The sequence below is a fragment of the Erinaceus europaeus genome, chromosome 1, assembly GCF_950295315.1.
Source record: "Erinaceus europaeus chromosome 1, mEriEur2.1, whole genome shotgun sequence".
NCBI classification, from domain to species: Eukaryota; Metazoa; Chordata; class Mammalia; order Eulipotyphla; family Erinaceidae; genus Erinaceus; species Erinaceus europaeus.
Window position 1 is genome coordinate 118,237,612 of NC_080162.1, and position 20,118 is coordinate 118,257,729.

The following is a 20,118-nucleotide window of genomic DNA, read 5'->3' on the forward strand; positions in this document are numbered from 1 at the left end:
CGCTGCATATATTACAAATATTACATGTCCAAATATTACATGCCAAATATTACATGTCCTAATACACAGGACTGGTAAATATGTTAACTTATGTGATAAAAAGAATGTTGGAGGTGTGTTAAGGATCTTGAGATGGAGGTTGTATTCTAGATTATAGAGGTAAGGAGAGGTGACTCAATGGATGGACTGTGCACTTCTGCAAACTTGTGGTCCAGGGTTTAGTCCCTTGTCCTGTATATGCCAGAGCTAAGCTTTGTCTTCCTCCTCCTCCTCCTCCCCCTCCTCCCCCTCCCCCTCCTCCTCTTCTTCCTCTTCCTCTCTCATAAAATAAGGGGGAGCAGCAACTTGTCATAGTAGTGAAAATTGAGGTAAGATGATGAAATGTGGAGAAGGGACCACATACCAAGGAATATGAAGTATCTAAAAAAAGTAAGTGAATTCTCTCCTAAAGCTAAGAAATAACTCATCCTGGGGGTCGGGCGGTGACGCAGTGGGTTAAGCGCATGTGGCGCAAAGCGCAGGGACCAGCGTAAGGATCCCGGTTCGAGCCCCCGGCTCCCCACCTGCAGGGGAGTCGCTTCACAGGCGGTGAAGCAGGTCTGCAGGTGTCTGTCTTTCTCTCCCCTTCTCTGTCTTCCCCTCCTCTCTCCATTTCTCTCTGTCCTATCCAACAACGAATTGCGTCAACAAGGGCAATAATAATAACCACAACGAAGCTACAACAAGGGCAACAAAAGGGGGAAAAAAAAATGGCCTCCAGGAGCGGTGGATTCATGGTGCAGGCACCGAGCCCAGCAATAACCCTGGAGGAGGGAAAAAAAAAAAAAAAAAAAGAAATAACTCATCCTGGTTGATACTGTGATTTTTAAATTTCTAAGCCCCAGAATTATAAGAATGTTATTTTAAATGACTTTATGTTTATAGAAATGTGTTATGGCAGCAATAGGAAATTAATATACCCACTGATGTGTCCTTTTGGAGGATATCAATTGCTGTCCTTCCTGCCAGTGTCCCCATTTTTCATTTGGAAGAAAATATTTAATACATGGGTGAAGGAAGGGATGGACAGTTCCAACTGATTGCTTCCTTGTGTCCTCCCAGTCAGGGATACTTGCATATGTCCTCTGCTTCAACTAGGGTAGATAAATTGGCCAGCAGACTTGATCAGTTGCACAGTCCCTCTTGCAACTTGTCACATGTAAGTATAACTATGTCATTGCTCCTTTAAGTTCTTGGCCCAACATGGAATTTAGTTTCAACTAGAAATTATTTATTTCTTTTTAAATATTTTACTTATTTTAGGTAGACATAGAAATCAAGAGGGAAGGGCATCTGTAGATGGGAGACAGAGACATTTGCAACTCTGCCTTACTGCTTATGAAGTTTCCCCTCTGCAGGTGGGGACTTGAACCTGGGTCCTTGCACACTGCAATATGTACAGCAACATCATATATTGATCAATGAGAGAGATAGGGCCAGAGTGTCACTCTGACACATATGATGCCAGAGATTGAACTCATGCTTGAGAGTCCAGGAATTTATACACTACACAACCTCCAGGCCACTGAACTAGAAATTTTTATAATGATAAAATTTGTTCATCAAATTTAGACTGGAATTTGCTAAAAGAAGAAGTATTTGTTCATTAAAAAAACCTTTTTATTTGTTGTATCTTTATAAATAAAAACTGGAAAAAACTATCAGAGATATTTTACATTTTGTGTGATCATGACATCATCTGTCACTATCACAGTCTTGAGATTAGTCCTTGTGGACACTGCCCCCACCCTTAAATTGCAATGAAAACAAAATAACAGCTGGACTGAGTAGCTAATTTATATCTCTGGGGTTTTCTTTTTTAAAGTGGAAACTTTTTTTTATTAGTCATTTACTAATGATTAACAAGATTATAACATAATGAGTATATTTCCATATAGTTTCCACCACCAGAGTTCTGTGTCCCATCCCCTCCATTGGAAGCTTCCCTATTCATTATCCTTTTGGGAATATGGATAAAACTCTTTTTATGGAGTGCAGAAGGTGGAAAGTCTGGCTTCTGTAATTGCTTCTCCACTGGACATGGGCATTTGTCTGGTCAATCCATACCCCCAACCTGTCTCTTTCCCTAGTGGGGTGGGGCTCTGGAGAGATGAGGTTCCAGGACACAATGGTGAGGTTGTTTGCCCAGGGAAGTCAGGATGGCATCATGGTAGCATCTGCAACTTGGTGGCTGGAAGGTGGTAAGATAAAAAGCAGGAAAAAATTGTTTAGTAAACAGGAACCCAAAGGTAGGAATAGAGCAGATGAAATTAGGGTCTTCAGATGGGAAGAAGCTAGGAAGTCTATTTTCAATATGTTCCAATGGGCCCATAACTTTAGTAATTTTTGCTGGAGCCTGATTATCTCTGGGGTTTTCTACCAAGTTTTCTTTTCCCCCCTTCGGGAATTTTTTCAAGGCCACAAGGTTATTCCCTAGATAAACAATTTAGGAAAATTAACCTCTTACACCCTGGGTTTGAAAAGAAGGGACAACTGTGTGGCCTGGGAGCTAACAGTGGATGGAGCATTGGATTCTTAAGTATGAGGTCCTGAATTCAAGTTCAGTCTCCAGCATCACATGTGCCACGAGGCTATAATTGTTTCCTTTCCTCTCATACATTTTTTTAGGTTATTATTATTTATCTATTCCCTTTTGTTGCTTTATTGTTGTAGTTATTGTTAGATAGGAGAGAGAGAAATGGAGAGAGGAGGGGAAGACAGAAGGGGAGAGAAAGACAGACACCTACAGACCTGCTTCACCGCTTGTGAAGCGACTCCCCTGCAGGTGGGGAGCTGGGGGCTCGAACCAGGATCTTTATGCTGGTCCTTGTACTTTGCGCCACATGCACTTAACCCATTGCGCTACCGCCCGACTCCCTTCTTCTTCTAATAAAGTGGCAGCTTTATTACGCTTTACAAACTAAAGACACTGCAGTTGAGCTGGTCAGATACAGAGGGGTCTTAGGTAGGATAGTGACAGTGACAACCAAAAGGAGACTAATACAAGAGGCTTCGAAGAAAGAAGAAATATAATTTGGTTGTGCATCAGCTGCGGGTGAAGAAAAATCAAAGATTCAAAGGTGCTTTAAATTCTGATCTTTAGGTAGCCCTAGGCTCAAACCCTTGGTCTGTTAATTAGCTTTACTAATACAGTGAGTCCTCAACAGAACTGTTTTGTTCAACTTCTAACTTGCATAAGAAAAATAACCCTGGAGAAATTGTGTTTGTCTCAGGTATTTCACTTAAAGTCAGTTTCCAAAAGCCTATCAATGGCTTTAAGTGAGGACTTCCTGTTCTTCTAGCGTTTGCCCTTCTTCCGTAAGAGACACTCATTCCTTACTTTGTAATCTTAATCATTTATGTTAGTCTCACTTTCCTCTGTAAAAGATAATACTAACAGGTCTTGTGAAGATTTAAGTAAAATGAGAAATACAAGAAAAAGAAAAAAGGAAGACAAAACCTTAGCACAGTTCCTAGTACACAGTAAAGCACCAAATGGATGAGTCACTGTTAGCTTGGATAATAATAGAAACTTAAACATGATATGGGAGTATGCAGTTCTGGCATGCGCTCACTTTATCTCACATGTTCAGATAAACGGGTCTTGGAGGAAAGCCTTGACAACCTTCCAAGCTGGGGGTGGGGGGAAGGGGTTCTTAAGTGATGAAGGATAATTACCCATATAAAGATACAACACAAGAGATTGTAGAGTGCGGTTTGGGCTAGGTGAGCGGGGCTTCTTGCTTATTTCTTCTGGTTGGAATAAACTGGCTAGGACTATAGTGCAGACTCTGACCAGCTTAAGCTGTCATATGCTGGCCAAGGAACAGAAAGACAAGGATCAAAAGATTATATTAATTTACAGCGATAGGTAGCAAAGTGTACAGGAGGGAAAAAAAAAAACCCACTCAGTTCTTTTAGCGTTCTAAATTCTATCGCTCTGGATTAGAAAACATAAAGATGGGAGAGAGAGTGGTTCTGGAGGTGGTGTAATGGATAAAACACAGGACTCTTAAGTGTGAGGTCCTGAGTTCAATTTCCGGCAGCACAATTACCAGAGAGATGTCTTTTTTACCTGCCTATCTTCTTCATAAGGGGTGTTTCTCTTGGGAGTATCCGCTCTTTTCCAGACTCAGCCTCCAGATGCAGTGGTAGCTCTCAACTAATTTTTTTTTTTTTTAATTATCGGATAGAGACAGAGAGAAATTGGGGGGGGAGAGGGAGAAAGACAGAGAGACACTCGTAGCCCTGCTTCACCACTTGCAAAGTTTCCCCCTGCAGGTGGCGACCGGGCGCTTGAACCCAGGTCCTTGTGCATTGTAATGTGTGCACTTAACGAGGTGTGCCACTGCCTGCCCCCATATATCTATAAAATATTTTATTTATTTGTATGAGAGGGATGGAAAGAGAAAACACCAGACATCACTCTGGCACATGTGCTGCTGGAGATTGAACCTCCTGACCTTATGCTTGAGAGTGCAATGCTTTATCCACTGCGCCACCTCCCGGACCCCTATTATCTTTATTTACTTATTGGATAGAGACAGCCAGAAAGCGAAAGGGAAGCTGGAGGGAGAGACACCTGCAGCCCTGCTTCACCACTCACAAAACTTTCCCCCTTGCAGGGGGGGACCAGGGCCTCCAACCCGGATCCTTGTGCATTGTAGCATGTGCGCTCAAACAGGTGCACCAAAACCCGGCTCCTGTTGAACTACTTTTAAGAGATGTCTAATGGCTTCTAATAAAACAGCTAACAACCCCCACCCGCGGAAATGTGGAGTGCCTCACAGAGGCGACACAGCAGCTGAGCAGCAACGCCCCGAGGTGAAGCGCGGAGACCGGAAAGCGCATGCGCCACGCGTAGCGCCCAGGCCAAGAAGGCCTTGAGGGTCTCCGAGGTGGGAGGAAACCATGGCAACCCGTGGAGCACTTTACCACGCCGTGCGTGATGACGACATGGGGCGCTCCAAGCGCCGGATTATGACGTTAGCGGCGGCGCGGGCTCGGTGGTCTCGCGCGACCGCGGACGCGGTTTCCCGGTCTTGTAACAGCAGCAACGGCAGAGCCAGGCGGGGGAGGTCAAGATGGTGGCTCCGCGGGCGAGGGAGGCGGTGGAAGGAGGAGGAATCAGGCCATAGCCAGCCGGAAATACCAAAACCCAGAGGCAGTCCGGGAGCCGCCGTCTCAGCCGCCGCCGCCTGCTCCTGCTCCTGCTCGGGAGACGCGAGCGGGCGGCGGGCGGCGGGGCGGGCCGCGAGAGAGACAGGAGGGGGCGGAGTCGCCCTCCTTAGCGCCCGCCCTCGGCCGCCGTCCGTGGCCCTGCCCCAAGCGGCCCTGCCCGGCCCGCCCCGCCCAGCCCCGGTGTGGCAGCGGCTCATGGCGGCGGTGGGGCCCCCGCGGCAGCAGGTGCGGATGGCCCAGCAGCAGGTCTGGGCGGCGCTCGAAGTGGCGCTCCGGGTGCCCTGCCTGTATATCATCGACGCCATCTTCAACTCTTACTACGACTCCAGCCAAAGCGGCCTCTGCATCGGGCTCCAGATCTTCTTTCGTCTCCTGGGTACGGGGACGGCGCCGGCCGGACACGGGACGGGGCGGGGCGGGGCGGCGCTGCGAGCCGACGCGCGAGTGTGCGGGCACCGAGCGAGCCGTCTTCGTGTCTCTCTGGGCATCTGAGCCGAGTGCAGGCAGGACGGACGGCCCACGTCTCGGAGCTGACAGCGGGAAATTCAGCCCCGTCTTGGTGGTTTTTGTTTTCTCTTTGCGGGGAGAAGGCGAGCGTGTGTGCCCTTGCGTCCTCGGCGACACCCCGGCTCGCCTTGCGTGACCTTGGGCTTTGCCAAGACCCTGGCCTCAGTTTCCCCTTTCCAGAACGCCAAGTCTCTGGTGCCCTGGTGGCTGACCACTGTCTGGGATGCCAGCCCTTGGAAGCAAGACTCATGGTGAAGACAGCATCACCACATGACTGATGAGCCCAGAAAAGAAGGGAGATCATCAGAAGGGCCGTAACGCCCTGACTAGGGAGACTTGTGAAAGCCAGTGTCTGTGTTCGCCGTGAACGAATGGAGTGTTCAATGGCATCTTGAGTTTTTCACTCCCTGCCCTCACTCGCATCACTGGAGAATCATTTATGTGTTGAAGGAAATATTTTCTTAGTAATTGTGACTTGGCAGGTTGTGTTGATGAGGTCATCCTTATGCCCGGTTGTTAGTAGGCTAGGGCATTTGAAGTCTTGCTGAGGGCTTATGGGCCAAGCCTTTCCGAGTTACCAGCCATCTGTGGCGTCCTGCAACATCGTGGTAGTAAAAGTTGTTTTGTTCTTAGCAGTAGGCTTTTTACACGTCCTGGGTATTTAACTTCGACACACTGTTTTTGGTGGTTTTTATATCATTTTTTAAATAAGGAAACTGAAGATTGTAGGGACTAGCTGTTTTGTTCTTTTGGTTCCCAGCAAGATGGGAGAGTTTTGGTTAACGTTTCCTCTGTACAGCTGCAGTCCAGATTGAGACTGGTGCAGCGACCGTATGCTAGAGCATAACACAACGTGAACGCGATGAGCTTTAGCAAGAGATTCTCCACTCACGAGCTTAATCCAGACTAAGGTTTATTCTGCAAAAGTGAATAATGCACTCGTGTTTTGAGAGGATTCACATAATTGTTTTGCTAACAGTGTAAGCAGTGTCCTAAATGTTCTTACAGCAAGTGGCTTCTGATTCTTAGAGGAACCCCTATAGTTCCAGATGCCTTAATGCAATGTTCTCACAATTGAGCTTCTAGTGAAAGCTTTATGGCACTGTTAAATTCTATTGTAAGGATTTTTTAAAATGAATCTTTTTAAACATATTTATTATTTTGGATACAGACAGAATTGAGAGCAAAGGGGGAGATAGGGAGAGAGAGAGAGAGAGAGAGACACCTGCAGCCTTGCTTCACCGCTTGTGAAGTTTCCCTCTTGCAGGTGGGCGTTAGGGGCTCGAACCCGGGTCTTTGCGCACTGTAAGGTGTACCCTCAACTATTAAGAAAATGGAGCAAAGTAATCTAACCCTTCTTTTATGTTCGATTAATGATTCTAATTTTTGTAGCAAGTCATAGAAGCTTATATTTGACAAAGAGAATGTGACCTCTGATTAACTTACTGTTTTCTTGGAAGGCAGCTATGCCTATCACCATACCAGCAAAGCATACCACTTTCTTTTTTTTTTAGTTTAGCAATGACAGTATATTTCTCATAGAGTGTTAAAACATCATAGATGAACTGGGGTGTAAGCTCTTAGAATAATACCTGGGACTTATGAAGGTTTAAATGCTGGTTATTAGTATTATTGATAGCTTTAATAGATGATTCAGGATCAGGCTATGTAATATTTTTGTCTTTTGAAGGCACAAGAGAAATGTTAGTATTGTTTACTTGAAAAAATCTTATTTTGGATAGAGACAAAAATTAAGAAGGAAGGGGGTGGTAGGGAAAAAGAGAACTGTAGCCCTACTTACCTGTTTGTGATGCTTCCCTCTGCAGAGGGGGCAGAGGGGGACTGGGAGCTTGAACCTGGATCCTTGTGCTCTGGAATGTGTGCATTCTACCAGTTGCACCACCACCTAGCCCTGTTTGAAATTTTATCCAAGAATACATTTTTTATTTGTTTTTTTTTCCATTTATTCCCTTTTGTTGCCCTTGTTGTTTTTTATTGTTGTAGTTGTTGTTGATGATGATGTCGTCGTTGTTGGATAGGACAGAGAGAAATGGAGAGAGGAGGGGAAGAAAGAGGGGGAGAGAAAGATAGACACCTGCAGACCTGCTTCACCGCCTGTGAAGCGACTCCCCTATAGGTGGGGGGCCGGGGGCTTGAACCGGGATCCTTATGCCGGTCCTTGTGCTTTGCGCCACCTGCGCTTAACCCGCTGTGCTACCGCCTGACTCCCCCAAGAATATTTTCTTTGTGGGAAATGCAAAATATTTTTCAAATCTATCACCTGACTTCTTTACGTTATGCCAGTGTGGTTTTGCTCACTTTCCATATTTGAAAGATAATTAAAAAAACTGATTTTGGTGCTAATACATTCAATTTGAATAAAAACATATATCTTACATATCTGGAGACCCCTCAGTGACACATCTTAGTTTACTGAAAATGACTGATCTGCATGAAAAAGACACCAAGTATAGTTGGAATCGTAGACCTCTTACTACTATATGAGTATATAAATTTCCAAATTTGTCAGTCTCACTCTTTAGAATGGAATGTAAAGATGAAACTCTTCTCTAAGTAAAAAAGCATTATGTAATACAGTATTTGAAGGGTTTACTCTCTGCGTAAATAAAAGTATGTTAGTATCAAACTGACAGGAAAATTCTAGGAAGTTAATAAAGTGTCTCTTTTTGGAGATCCGAGTAAAATCCTATTCCAGTATATGTAGAATATTTAAGACTGTTGAGCTATTTTTAGGAATTGTCAAATACTAAAGGAACTGTAGTCCAGTGCAGCATAATGCTGAATTAGCAAATCTAAATCCCAGGCAGGAAACATAAGCTTAGGAGTTTGTCCTAGGTGTATTACTCATATAATGATGATTTATTGAGGGATAATTTGTTTTGAAAAGACTTCTGAATTTAGAAGAAAATTTAGAAATTGAGTACAAGAAGAGAAACTTTATAACCATTCTTTTTAAAAACCCTCAATGACAAATTGATGGTTAATACCTGCATTTCCTGAGGTTCAGATCTTAGGAAGAACTTTACTTACCAATTAAGCAAAATATATATTTCCAGGTAAATATATATATATATATATTCATTCTCTGGGATAATATATATTCCCAGAGAAAAATGGTACAAGAAGTCCACAATAAATGCAAATAGTCAATAAGCAAAAGAAAAGTTACTCTGTTTAATTATTTGTAACTAAAGAAATTTAATCAAAACAAAATTTGACCTGCTAGATTGGTAAAGAGTTCAGAGTTTGAATAAAATCTACTTTGGCAAAAGTATGAGGAAATGGGAAAGTTACATTTTTCATTTTCTTTTTCTCCCTTGCTCTTCCCCTCTTTCCCCCTTTTCCTTCTTTCTGCTTCCCCGGCTTCTCCCTTTTGGCCTTGCCCCTTTCCTGTCTCCTTCCCCCCTCTCCTTTCCTGAGCCAGGGCCTCCCAAATGTTCAGTGTCAATACTCATTGCTGTTTTTTTGGTTCAGATAGGAAAAGGACGTAACAATCTGAGTTTCCCTCTGATGCCATAATATCTCCCATGTGGTTCCACATATACCCATAGCACAGCAGGCACCCTGCTTGGTGAACTCTCTGACCTGACAATTTTGATAGGTTGTCTTCTTTTTTTCCTCTCTCCTTTCTCTTCTTCTTTCCTTCTTTCTTTTACCTTTTTTAGTAGATAGAACTTGAGAGGGAAGGATGAAGTAGAGGTGGAGAAAGACAACACACCTACAGCACTGCTTTATCACTCCTAAACCTTACCCCCTATAGGAGGTGACCAGGGACTTGAACCCAGGTCCTTAAGGGTGCACTGTCATGTCTATGCTCTACAGGGTGCACCACCTTCTAGCCCCACTGTCATTTCTTTCTAAAGCCATTTGGAGCTATCAACTGAAATTCATCATATACCTTTTGATCCTAATTCCAGTCCTAAGAGCTTAAGTCTCAAGATACTTGCTATGGGCAAGACTGTTCACGACATCAAAACAAATAATTACTCTAAACTTTCATTAGATGGGAATCAGGAGTGGGGGAGATAGCATAGTGGTTATGTAAAAAGGCTTTCATACATGAGGCTGTAAAGTCCCAGGTTCAATTCCCTACACCACCATAAACCAGAGCTGAGCAGTGCTGTGATTAAAAAAAAGGGGGGGGATTCCTTCATTGTACTAGGTTTGTCCATGCAATAAAGTTGTTGAAAATAGAGATAGAACTATATTTTGGGTCTTGTAGAATCTCAGAAACACTGAAGTAAGTGTGTGTGTGTGTGTGTGTATATATCACATTCCTATGAATGCATACAAATAAAATATCGGGTTGTTAGAAAAAACATGGCATATTTCTATGCAAAATGTCATAATTTTCCAGATAACTCAACAGATTCTCAGTAACAATACTGTTGACATCTTAGATGGGATAATTCTTCAGGGTTGTGGAGCTTCCCTGTCAATGGTAGAGTTTTTAGCAGCATCCTTCTCTCTTTCTCTTCTTCTGTCAGATATTTGGGTAGGTTGGGGGCAGGGTATTTGTCATTTGATGTTTGGTAGGAGACAACAGGGGCAAAGTCCAGTTCTGGTTGAGAACCACTGAAATAAACTTCTGTTTGTGTAGGGACTTGTGTTTCAGAGGCAGAAGTGAAATGTAAAGGGATCACTTTAGTACTTATGTGGGAAAAATCATACCAGATCCCTAACTTTCATGTCAGCATATAAATTGTACCTGATCACTACTTTTTAGTCAGTCCTAAATGAATTAATACCTAAATGTGAAAAGAGAACTTTAAAAATTAAAATATATATATCATCTTTATTTATTTATTGGATAGAGACAGCCAGAAATCAAGAGAGAAGGGTGGGATAGAAAGAGAGACAGATAGACACCTGCAGCACTGTTTCACCACTTGTGAAGCTTCCCCTCTGCAGGTGGGGACTGGGGACTCAAACCTAGGTCCTTGCACATTGTAACATGTGCGATCAACCAGGTGTGCCACCACCCGGCCCTGAGAATTTTCTAAAAATTTTAGAAAAGAATTTTATAACCTTAGAATAAGGAAGAAAAATTTTTTAAAAATGCTTGAAAGCAGAACTGTGGAGATAGCATATTGGTCATGCAAAGTCTGTCTTGCCTGAGATTCTTGAGGTTCCAGCACCACCATAAGCCAGAGCTGAGCAGTGCTCTGGTTTCTCTGTTATTAAAATAAATTTTTAAAAAAATGTATGAAAATTAATATATCAAATAAGGACTGACAAATTCAACAATACTCTCCAAAAGACATCATCACAAGAAGGCCTGGGACGTGGCCCAGTGTTAAAGTGCTCTAGACTCTCAAGCATGAGGTCCTGAGTCTGAACCTGTGCCACACACATGGCAAAGCACTGACAGTCCAGTTGCCAGCCTTAGTTACAATAGTTGTTTTTTTACGACCCCCACTGCTTCCCTCCCCAGAATAGTTTTTTAATGTGTACAATTCAGTAAGAAAAAATATAGTTCAGTAAATTGGCAGAAGATAAATTAGCAGTTCACATGGGGAGTGTGTGTGTGAACATGGTGAAAGATGCCGCCTTTGGTAAGTATGATGAATATTCAGAATGCACTTTAAAAAAATTATTTTCCCTTTTGTTGCCTTTGTTGTTGTTTTTATTGATGTCATTGTTAGATAGGACAGAAAGAAATGGTGGGGGGGGGGGGAGAGACACCTGCAGACCTGCTTCAACCGCCTGTGAATTGACTCTCCTACAAGTAGGGAGCCAGGGACTCCAATCAGGATCCTTAGGCCAGTCCTTGTGCTTCGCGCCATGTGCGTTTAACCCAGCTGCTATGCTGCCCGACTCCCCAGAATGCACATTTTAAGAGGTTGAGTACTCCACCACTATAGAGATAATCTTTATGTAAAAACAAAGTGTGTAGAAGATGTATTTATGCAAAACTTAGTTTATTCTTTAATACATAGTAAAGCTTTTAAGTTTATGTTTACATATTTAACAGCATAATTTAAAATGCTACTTTTAGTATGTTGTATATGTATTTTTTGAAGGAGAGAACAAGCCACAACATCACTCTGATATATAAGGTGCCAGGGTTCAAACTTGAGACCTCACACATGCAATTCCTGTGTTCTAGTGTTGCATACCTCCCAGGTCACAAAAGCATACTTGTTAAAACTCGCAGTCTAAAGGCGGAAAATCTCATTTTAAAAGCAAAGTTTTAGTTCTATCTTATTAGTAATGTATTTAGAACTATACATTTTTTTAACCCCCCAAAAAAACCTAATAGAAAAATTTTCTGTGTGCCATAATTTTATGAAGTACACCTATAGATTACTATTTTAAGATTTAAAAAAAAAAATTTACTTTGTCCTCCAATTTATTGCTTAGGGTTCTGCGCTGTAGTAATTGAAGTGTTCCTTCCTTCCTTCCTTCCTTCCTTCCTTCCTTCCTTTTTTTTTTTTTTTTTTTACCTCCAGGGTTATTGCTGGTGCTCAGGTGCCCACACTACAGATATGCTACTGCTCCTGGAGGCTATTTTTTCCCCAATTTGTTGCCCTTGTTTTTTTGTCATTGCTATTATTGTTGTTGTTGTTGTTAGTATTATTGTTGCTATTGCTGTCAGATGGGACAGACAGAAATGGAGAGAGGAGGGAAAGATAGAGAGGAGGAGAGACAGACACCTGCAGGCCTGCTTCACCACTTGTGAAGCGACTCCCCTCAGGTGGGGAGTCGCGGGGTTCGAACCGGGATCCTTAGACCAGCCCTTGTGCTTTGTGCCACCTGCGCTTAACCTGCTGTGCCACCGCCCGGCTATTGAAAAACACTTTTCTATTGCTTGCGTTTAGATCATGTTAAGGTACTTAGAGTTATAAATGTATCTTTTTTTCTTCTGATATTTACTCCTGAGTTTCCAGAAAAGGTTGTGCATAAATGAACTTTACACATGAAAGAGTTAAGCACTATGTTGTGTAACACACACACACACACACACACACACACACACTTTACCTTTTTGCTTGTTAAAATTTGGCAATCCAAATTGAAAAAGCCCCTGAACTCTTTCATGACTTGAGTTCATATATAGCTTCAAAGCTATTGAATTGATTTTGATAGCCACCTCTTTTCTTACCTTGAGAACATTTTAGTAAAATTCTAGTTCCTGATTTGGATTCTATTCACTGTCTCAAGGTCACTTTTCTTTTACAAAATTGTACTGTGGCTTATGCAGGTCACTCTTAAATCCTATTAAGAAACCCTACCCCTGGGTTTAAATTTCTTAGAACTACAGGATAAATACTAAATTGTATGTCTCAATTTGTGGTAATGCAGTGAAATTTAGATATTATTGACAAAATTCCCTTGAGACCGAGCAGGAGTGCTACACCTATGGGAAGTTGACTTTGTTTTTCTTCTGTAAAATGAGAATTGATATGATATTTCATTTATGTGCAAACTTTGGGTAAGAACTAAAATGATTTTTTAAAATATTTATTCGCTTTTGTTATCTTTGCTTTTTTATTGTTGTAGTTATTGATGTTGTTATTGATGTCGTTGTTGGATAGGACAAAGAGAAATGGAGACAGGAAGGGAAGACAGAGGGGGAGAGAAAGAGAGACACTTGCAGACCTGCTTCACCGCATGTGAAGTGACTCCCCTGAAGGTGGGGAGCTGGGGGTTTGAACCAGGATCCTTACCAGTCTTTGTGCTTTGCGCCACGTGTGTTTAACCCGCTGTGCTACCACCTGACTCCCCTAAAATGATTTTTATTATCCTTTAAATGTATGTTCACTATTGCTTCTTGGATATACTTTTTTCAAGAGTAGTATCATGATACTTGCTAAGATACATTTGAACTTTGAGATTTTAAAAATTATTTGCCTATCATACTCTTTCCCTAGAAGTGTTATAAAATCCAAACCATTTTTTATTGTTTGTAAAACATAAACTTCAGAATTAAAAAGCTATTATAATAAAAACATTGGGCTGTTAATCATAGCAAAGCTCACAGCTGCTCATAGGTAAAGATTAATAACTAATTTGTAACTAACAAATTCACAAGAAACAAGTTTCTGCTTGACTTTCTCCCATTTTAAATGGCACAAAACGGAATCAAAGTTATTTTAGTTTTAACTCAGTTTTGTCTCAGATATGTATTTTGATTTTCTGTGTAGAGAAAGCAAAATTACATAGGGCATATAGTGACTTTAAGTTAATTCCACTTTCCTTGGAAAAGAAAAAAAAATGTTTCCTAGACTTTCAGATGCTGGATATATTCTAAAGTCTAATAGTGGCTTTGCTTGATGAATCGGGGCTTTTAGGCAGAAATCTGTGTTTTCTCACTGACTGTCCTATTTCCCTTTTTACAAATGATCTGACAGGTCGGCACAGGATACTATTTAAGCTATGGGTAAAGTTATCATTTAGAGAATCTAACCCTTGCTTTTAAGTGCAGTGATAAGAAATGCCTTCATTATAATGGGCAGTGTCTTTCTTGATTACATGCTGACTTATGGTGGGTAGGTAGATGCTTAGTTTGTCAGTTTATTTTCCAAGCTGATTTGTCAGTTTTGCCTAATTTTTTCTCAGTTATTTTGTGATTGATTTAAGAAAGCATACTCCAGAATTTGACAGACATTTCTCCAATTATCAATTGTATTTATTTTTTACAAAATATTCTGGATTCTATAGGTGGATAAGGATCCTTGCTTGCGATCCAGCAGTTATGTGATAGTACAGGACGGTATCTACTCAGGTAACAAAACTGCAATGTAACGTAGTATTAGGTTTTGTAGAGAAATGGAGCCGTCATTATCATTAGTAGGGTGATGTAGATAGGATTTGGAAGGTTGGGGATTTGGTAGGCCTGTTTTGCCAAGCAAAGTTCAGAAAAATGTTAATGTGCAGTCAGAGCAGAAAGCAGGAACGAAGTCTAGAACATTGGCTGGTGTGTGTGTATTTTACTCTATAACAGACTGGATCCTTGATTCCTAGGGCACAGACTGTAGATTTTAATTGATAGTAATTTCAGGCCCCAATATTTTTTTTTATTTTATTTTTTGCCTTCAGGGTTATTGCTTTGGCTCAAATCCACTACTCCTGGAGGCGATTTTTCCCCTTTTGTTGCCCTTGTTGTTTATCGTTGTTGTTATTGCTGTTTTTGTTGAACAGAGAGAAATCGAGTGGGGAGAGAAAGATAGACATCTGCAGACCTGCTTCACTGCCTGTGAAGCAACTCCCCTACAGGTGGGGAGCTGGGGGCTTGAACTGGGATTCTTATGCCAGTCCTTGGGCTTCGTGCCATGTACACTTAACCCGCTGTGCCCGACCCCAGGCCCCAGTATTTTTTAAAAAATATTTATTTATTCCCTTTTTTGTTGCCTTTGTTTTTTATTGTAGTTATTATTGTTGTTGTTATTGATGATGTTATGGATGTTGTTGTTGGATAGGACAGAGAGAAATGGAGAAGAGAAGGGGAGAGAAAGGCACCTGCACACCTGCTTCACCACTTGTGAAGCGACTCCCCTGCAAGTGGGGAGCTGGGGGCTCAAACCGGGATCTTTATGCCTGTCCTTGTGCTTTGCGCTACCTGCACTTAACCCGCGCCACTACCGCCCAACTCCCAGGTCCCAGTATTTTAAGAGCAGAAAACTGAAGATAGTTTGATGGGTGGTAGATGGATTTGTACTGATAGTACTGATGGCTGGTAGATGGATTTGAACAAGAGTTTTTAAAGATAGATTCATAGTGTGCCACTGAGAAAAAAAGATGATAAAGGTGTTAGGATTTAGCAGCTAGTATCAAAGTTTGAGAGTGTGGGCCCAGAGCTACCAATAAGAGGAGACTGGTGGCAACATAGCTCACCTAGGAGGGTGCCTGCTCTGCCATGTATTCAACCCAGTTTTGAGCCTGACCACATCGCCCCCCCAGACTATGGGAAGGCTTTGGTGCTGTAGTGTCTTTCTCTCCTTTCAACTCTCCAAAGCCAGAGAGGTAAAGCTCTTGAGAAAGGTGGGGGTGGGGGCGGGGAGAGTGAGACAGGGGACTGGTACCTTTGGAAATGGAAATCCAAAGAGCTATCTTGAGGTTGGCTAGTTTCTAGAGATTTGTCTTGCATTTTCAATGTACATATGAAATGCAGTAAGCATTTGGATATTATTTCATAGTTGAGACCTTGAATAATTGTTTATTGCAATCTCCCTTAAAAATTGTCAGGGCACAAAATAAAGATGTTGCTGGATGCACATCAAATGTAACTTTATATTAGTTTCATGTGGAATTGGTGGACTAAGGTATATATATAGGTTTTCTGAATGTTAGAATAGAAAGGATTGGTGTCTTGAAAGAACAGATTCATTTATGTACAGGACAAAGGAAACTTCAACATTTCTGAAGTCTGCAGCAAAGTATGGAGAGAAAAGACTGATTTTGAATTCACTGGGAGACTGCTCAACTTTAAGAAACAGAAAATAAAGAGCCAGTAGGAGTTCAGTTTGAGGAAAAAGGGGAATTAAGTATAACAAACCTGATTCCCTAAGTAACTTTAATGAGTTCTATTAGGAACAAGTATTTATTCATTTTGTTTTTAAAAATTTAGTGCCTTATATTATGAATGACAAATGTTGATGTTTGTGACATCATAAAGGACATGCCCTTTCAAGTTGTTAAGGCTTTCAAATACCTATCATTACTTAATCATCTTAAGATGATCTGGTACTTGCAATACTGCTTGAATGACTGGGACATTTCCAAAAAAATCACGTTGGGTCTGACTATACAATCTTCATTAATAAGTATTAAATTGCCTTGAGACTTAATGCCCATCAATTTGAAAATATTAGTGGAAAACATTCTTTAAATGTTTAAAATAACATCTTCTTTCTTTTTTATTTAGGTATATTTGCATCCAGTATTGTTTTGATCTTGTCTCAGCGATCACTTTTCAAGTTTTACATATACAGCTCAGCCTTTCTGTTAGCTGCAACTTCAGTGTTGGTAAATTACTATGCTTCTCTGCACATTGACTTCTATGGTGCCTACAACACCTCAGCTTTTGGAATTGAGCTGCTTCCTCGAAAAGGGCCCTCACTGTGGATGGCACTCACCGTTCTACAGCTGACATTTGGAATTGGATATATTACACTACTCCAAATTCATTCCATCTATTCACAATTAATTATTTTGGATCTCTTGGTTCCTATAATAGGTCTAATCACAGAGCTACCATTACATATCCGAGAGACTTTAGTTTTTATTTCTTCCTTGATTCTTACACTAAATACAATACTTGTCTTAGCAGTGAAACTTAAGTGGTTTTATTATTCCACACGATATGTCTACCTTTTAGTGAGGCACATGTATCGAATTTATGGATTACAGTTATTAATGGAAGACACATGGAAGAGGATTCGTTTTCCAGATATACTTCGAGTCTTTTGGCTGACCAGAATTACAGCTCAGGCTACAGTGTTAATGTACATTTTAAGAGTGGCGAATGAAACGGATTCCTTCTTTATTTCTTGGGATGATTTCTGGGACCTTATTTGCAACCTTATAATTAGTGGGTGTGATTCTACACTAACTGTACTGGGCATGAGTGCTGTCATTTCCTCAGTAGCCCATTATTTGGGCCTTGGAATACTGGCCTTTATTGGATCAACCGAAGAAGACGACAAACGGCTTGGCTTTGTAGCACCTGTTTTATTTTTTATTCTGGCTCTTCAGACTGGCTTAAGTGGGCTGAGACCAGAAGAGAGACTTATTCGCTTAAGTAGGAACATGTGCCTTTTATTGACAGCAGTCCTGCATTTCATCCATGGGATGACAGACCCTGTGCTGATGTCTCTCAGTGCCTCTCATGTGTCATCTTTCCGTAGGCATTTTCCTGTGCTCTTTGTTTCTGCTTGTCTGTTTATTCTTCCTGTTTTACTCAGTTATGTTCTTTGGCATCACTATGCACTAAATACATGGTTGTTTGCAGTTACAGCCTTTTGTGTGGAACTCTGCTTAAAAGTAATTGTTTCTCTTACTGTTTATACATTATTCATGATTGATGGATACTATAATGTTCTCTGGGAAAAGCTTGATGATTATGTCTACTATGTTCGTTCAACAGGCAATATTATTGAGTTTATATTTGGAGTAGTAATGTTTGGAAATGGGGCTTATACTATGATGTTTGAGTCAGGAAGTAAAATTCGGGCCTGTATGATGTGTCTACATGCATATTTCAACATCTACTTGCAAGCAAAAAATGGCTGGAAGACATTTATGAACCGTAGGACTGCGGTTAAGAAAATTAATTCACTTCCTGAAATAAAAGGTAGCCGCTTACAAGAAATAGATGATGTGTGTGCAATATGCTATCATGAGTTTACAACAGCTGCTCGAATCACACCATGCAATCATTATTTTCATGCACTTTGCCTTCGAAAATGGCTGTACATTCAAGATACTTGTCCAATGTGCCACCAGAAAGTGTACATTGAAGATGATATCAAGGATAATTCAAATATATCTAACAACAATGGATTTATTGCACCTAATGATCCAGAGGAAGAAGACATACAAGAAGACGCTGCTGCTGAAGAATCTGATAGGGAACTGAATGAAGATGACAGTACAGACTATGACGATGACATTCAAAGAGAAAGAAATGGAGTGCTTCAGCACACAGGTGCAGCAGCTGAAGAATTTATTAATGACGATACTGACTGATTAAAATAGCATTTACTAATCATTGAGGTATCTGTTTAAAACTCAGTTCATCCAAAATGGAGTAATATGCTTCACTTGAGTGTGTAACCAAGCACAAAAACAGTATCCATGTTGAATCTGTGAATGGTTTTCCGTTTACTGTGATGTGCTACTGTAAATATACCTCTTTAATTACTTCTGGTCTCTTTGGTGACCTATTTAAATTTGTGTACATTATTGTACATAGAATAAAATGTTTTCACATTTTTATGACAAAATTTGAACAAATAGCTTTTTAATAGATGTAATGATAATACGGTGCGTCAACTGTGCCAAAGATTCTTCAATGAAAGCATGTAATGTATCTCACTCTGGACCTTAGTTTTTCTTTGAAATGGGTGAATTAAACCATGTTACTTGGGCCAGAGAATAAAGGCTATATCAATAAGATGGATTCTGAAATTAAGAAAAAAAGCTTGTTAGAAGTGTTTAAGATACTTTATTGAAATTTGAAAACGTAGTTGAGCTGGGTTCAAGAAGTCAAGATTCAGAGATGGTGTGACAGTTGAAAACAGTCTTATATCAAGTAAACTTTAGTATAGACTGGAATGTACTCATTGTTTAATTTTCATGTAAAATCAGATTTGTTATTGTGTTTGCAGAGTTGTCAAAACTGCCCTTTCAGGCTTCTGAAGAAATTACAAGATTTCATCATTTTAAACTAATACATTACATGTGACATTAAAAAAAAAAATCCTGACCTGGCTTTATACATAAAATTGACTTAATTCAGATAATTTCATTTGTTGAAGCTTTCAGTTTTTGCACAATATTTTACATACATGATGGAAATGGAAAACATACCAATTACATGTTAGGAAAAAATACTTTAATGGTATTGTTATATAGTGTATTGGCTAGTTCCAGTGGATCCTCATCTCTTACTGCTGACATTATCTCCAGTATTTGACTAAAAAAAAGAAAAATGAACAGTTAAATTTCCAAGTACATACTGCTTTTAAGTTATTTCTCTTCCAAATCAAAACACTGTTAACATAGTAAATGTAAGAGGTGTTACCATTCTCCAGAACATCAACAGAATAGATCAACTGGTAGGGTAGTGTCAACAGAGTAGTTAGAGACAAGTTCCTAACGTACCTGCAGGGCAGGGGGGAAGCAGGTCTGCAGGTGTTTTCTTTTTCTCCCTATCTCCCCTCCCTCCCTCAGTTTCTCTGTGTCTGTAATAGAAAGGAAAAGAAAACTGGCCATTGGGAGCAATGGATTTGTAGTGCCAGCACTAAGTCCCAGCGATAATCCTGATGGGAGTAAAAAAAAAAAAAAAAAAAAGACAAATTCCTTGGGGTTGTCTTGTATGTAACTAGAGTCAAGAGTGATGTTGAAATAAATTCTAGAACCAATCTATATCATGGTAGTACTATATCATAGTAGTACAACTGAGGAATTTTTGTGGATGAAGGAGAAGTTAGCAAGGAAAGTGCTTCATTTTTGTTTAGAGTTTTACTTGTTAATGTATAGACATATTATGGAAATAGCAAAGTTTGAAATAGGGTTTAGAGCACCACTAGTCCACTAGAGACAGCACGAAGTGACTGCATGGTTACTATCACAATGACTGTAAAGGAAGTTGAAAGTTTATTTGGAACAATGCTTATGGGAAGTTTGGAGAGTGCTTTTTGATCC

The 20,118-nt window shown here is 40.7% G+C and overlaps 2 protein-coding genes and 1 long non-coding RNA gene across 6 annotated transcripts in view; 1 reads left to right on the plus strand and 2 right to left on the minus strand.

Moving 5' to 3' along the window:
- Positions 1–1,822: 1,822 nt before the first annotated feature.
- Positions 1,823–5,113, minus strand: LOC132539496 (uncharacterized). Its single transcript, XR_009550829.1, has 3 exons — positions 4,975–5,113; positions 3,718–3,854; positions 1,823–2,230 (listed from the first exon to the last, which is right to left on the minus strand). It is a non-coding gene; the product is annotated as an uncharacterized LOC132539496 (long non-coding RNA).
- RNF139 (ring finger protein 139) lies at positions 4,996–18,695 on the plus strand. Its single transcript, XM_007520787.3, has 2 exons — positions 4,996–5,596; positions 16,616–18,695. The coding sequence occupies exons 1-2, from the start codon at positions 4,996–4,998 to the stop codon at positions 18,436–18,438; spliced, it is 2,424 nt and encodes an 807-aa protein (XP_007520849.3). The 3' UTR covers positions 18,439–18,695.
- A 204-nt stretch (positions 18,696–18,899) lies between these two features.
- The window catches only part of TATDN1 (TatD DNase domain containing 1), a 60,329-nt gene continuing 59,110 nt past the window's right edge, over positions 18,900–20,118 (minus strand). For all 4 annotated transcript variants that reach the window (XM_007520788.3, XM_060195195.1, XM_060195189.1 and 1 more), the window contains one exon: positions 18,900–19,387. In XM_007520788.3, the coding sequence (XP_007520850.2) occupies positions 19,285–19,387 (103 nt within the window). In that variant the 3' untranslated portion in view covers positions 18,900–19,284. The remainder of the gene's footprint in view (positions 19,388–20,118) is intronic.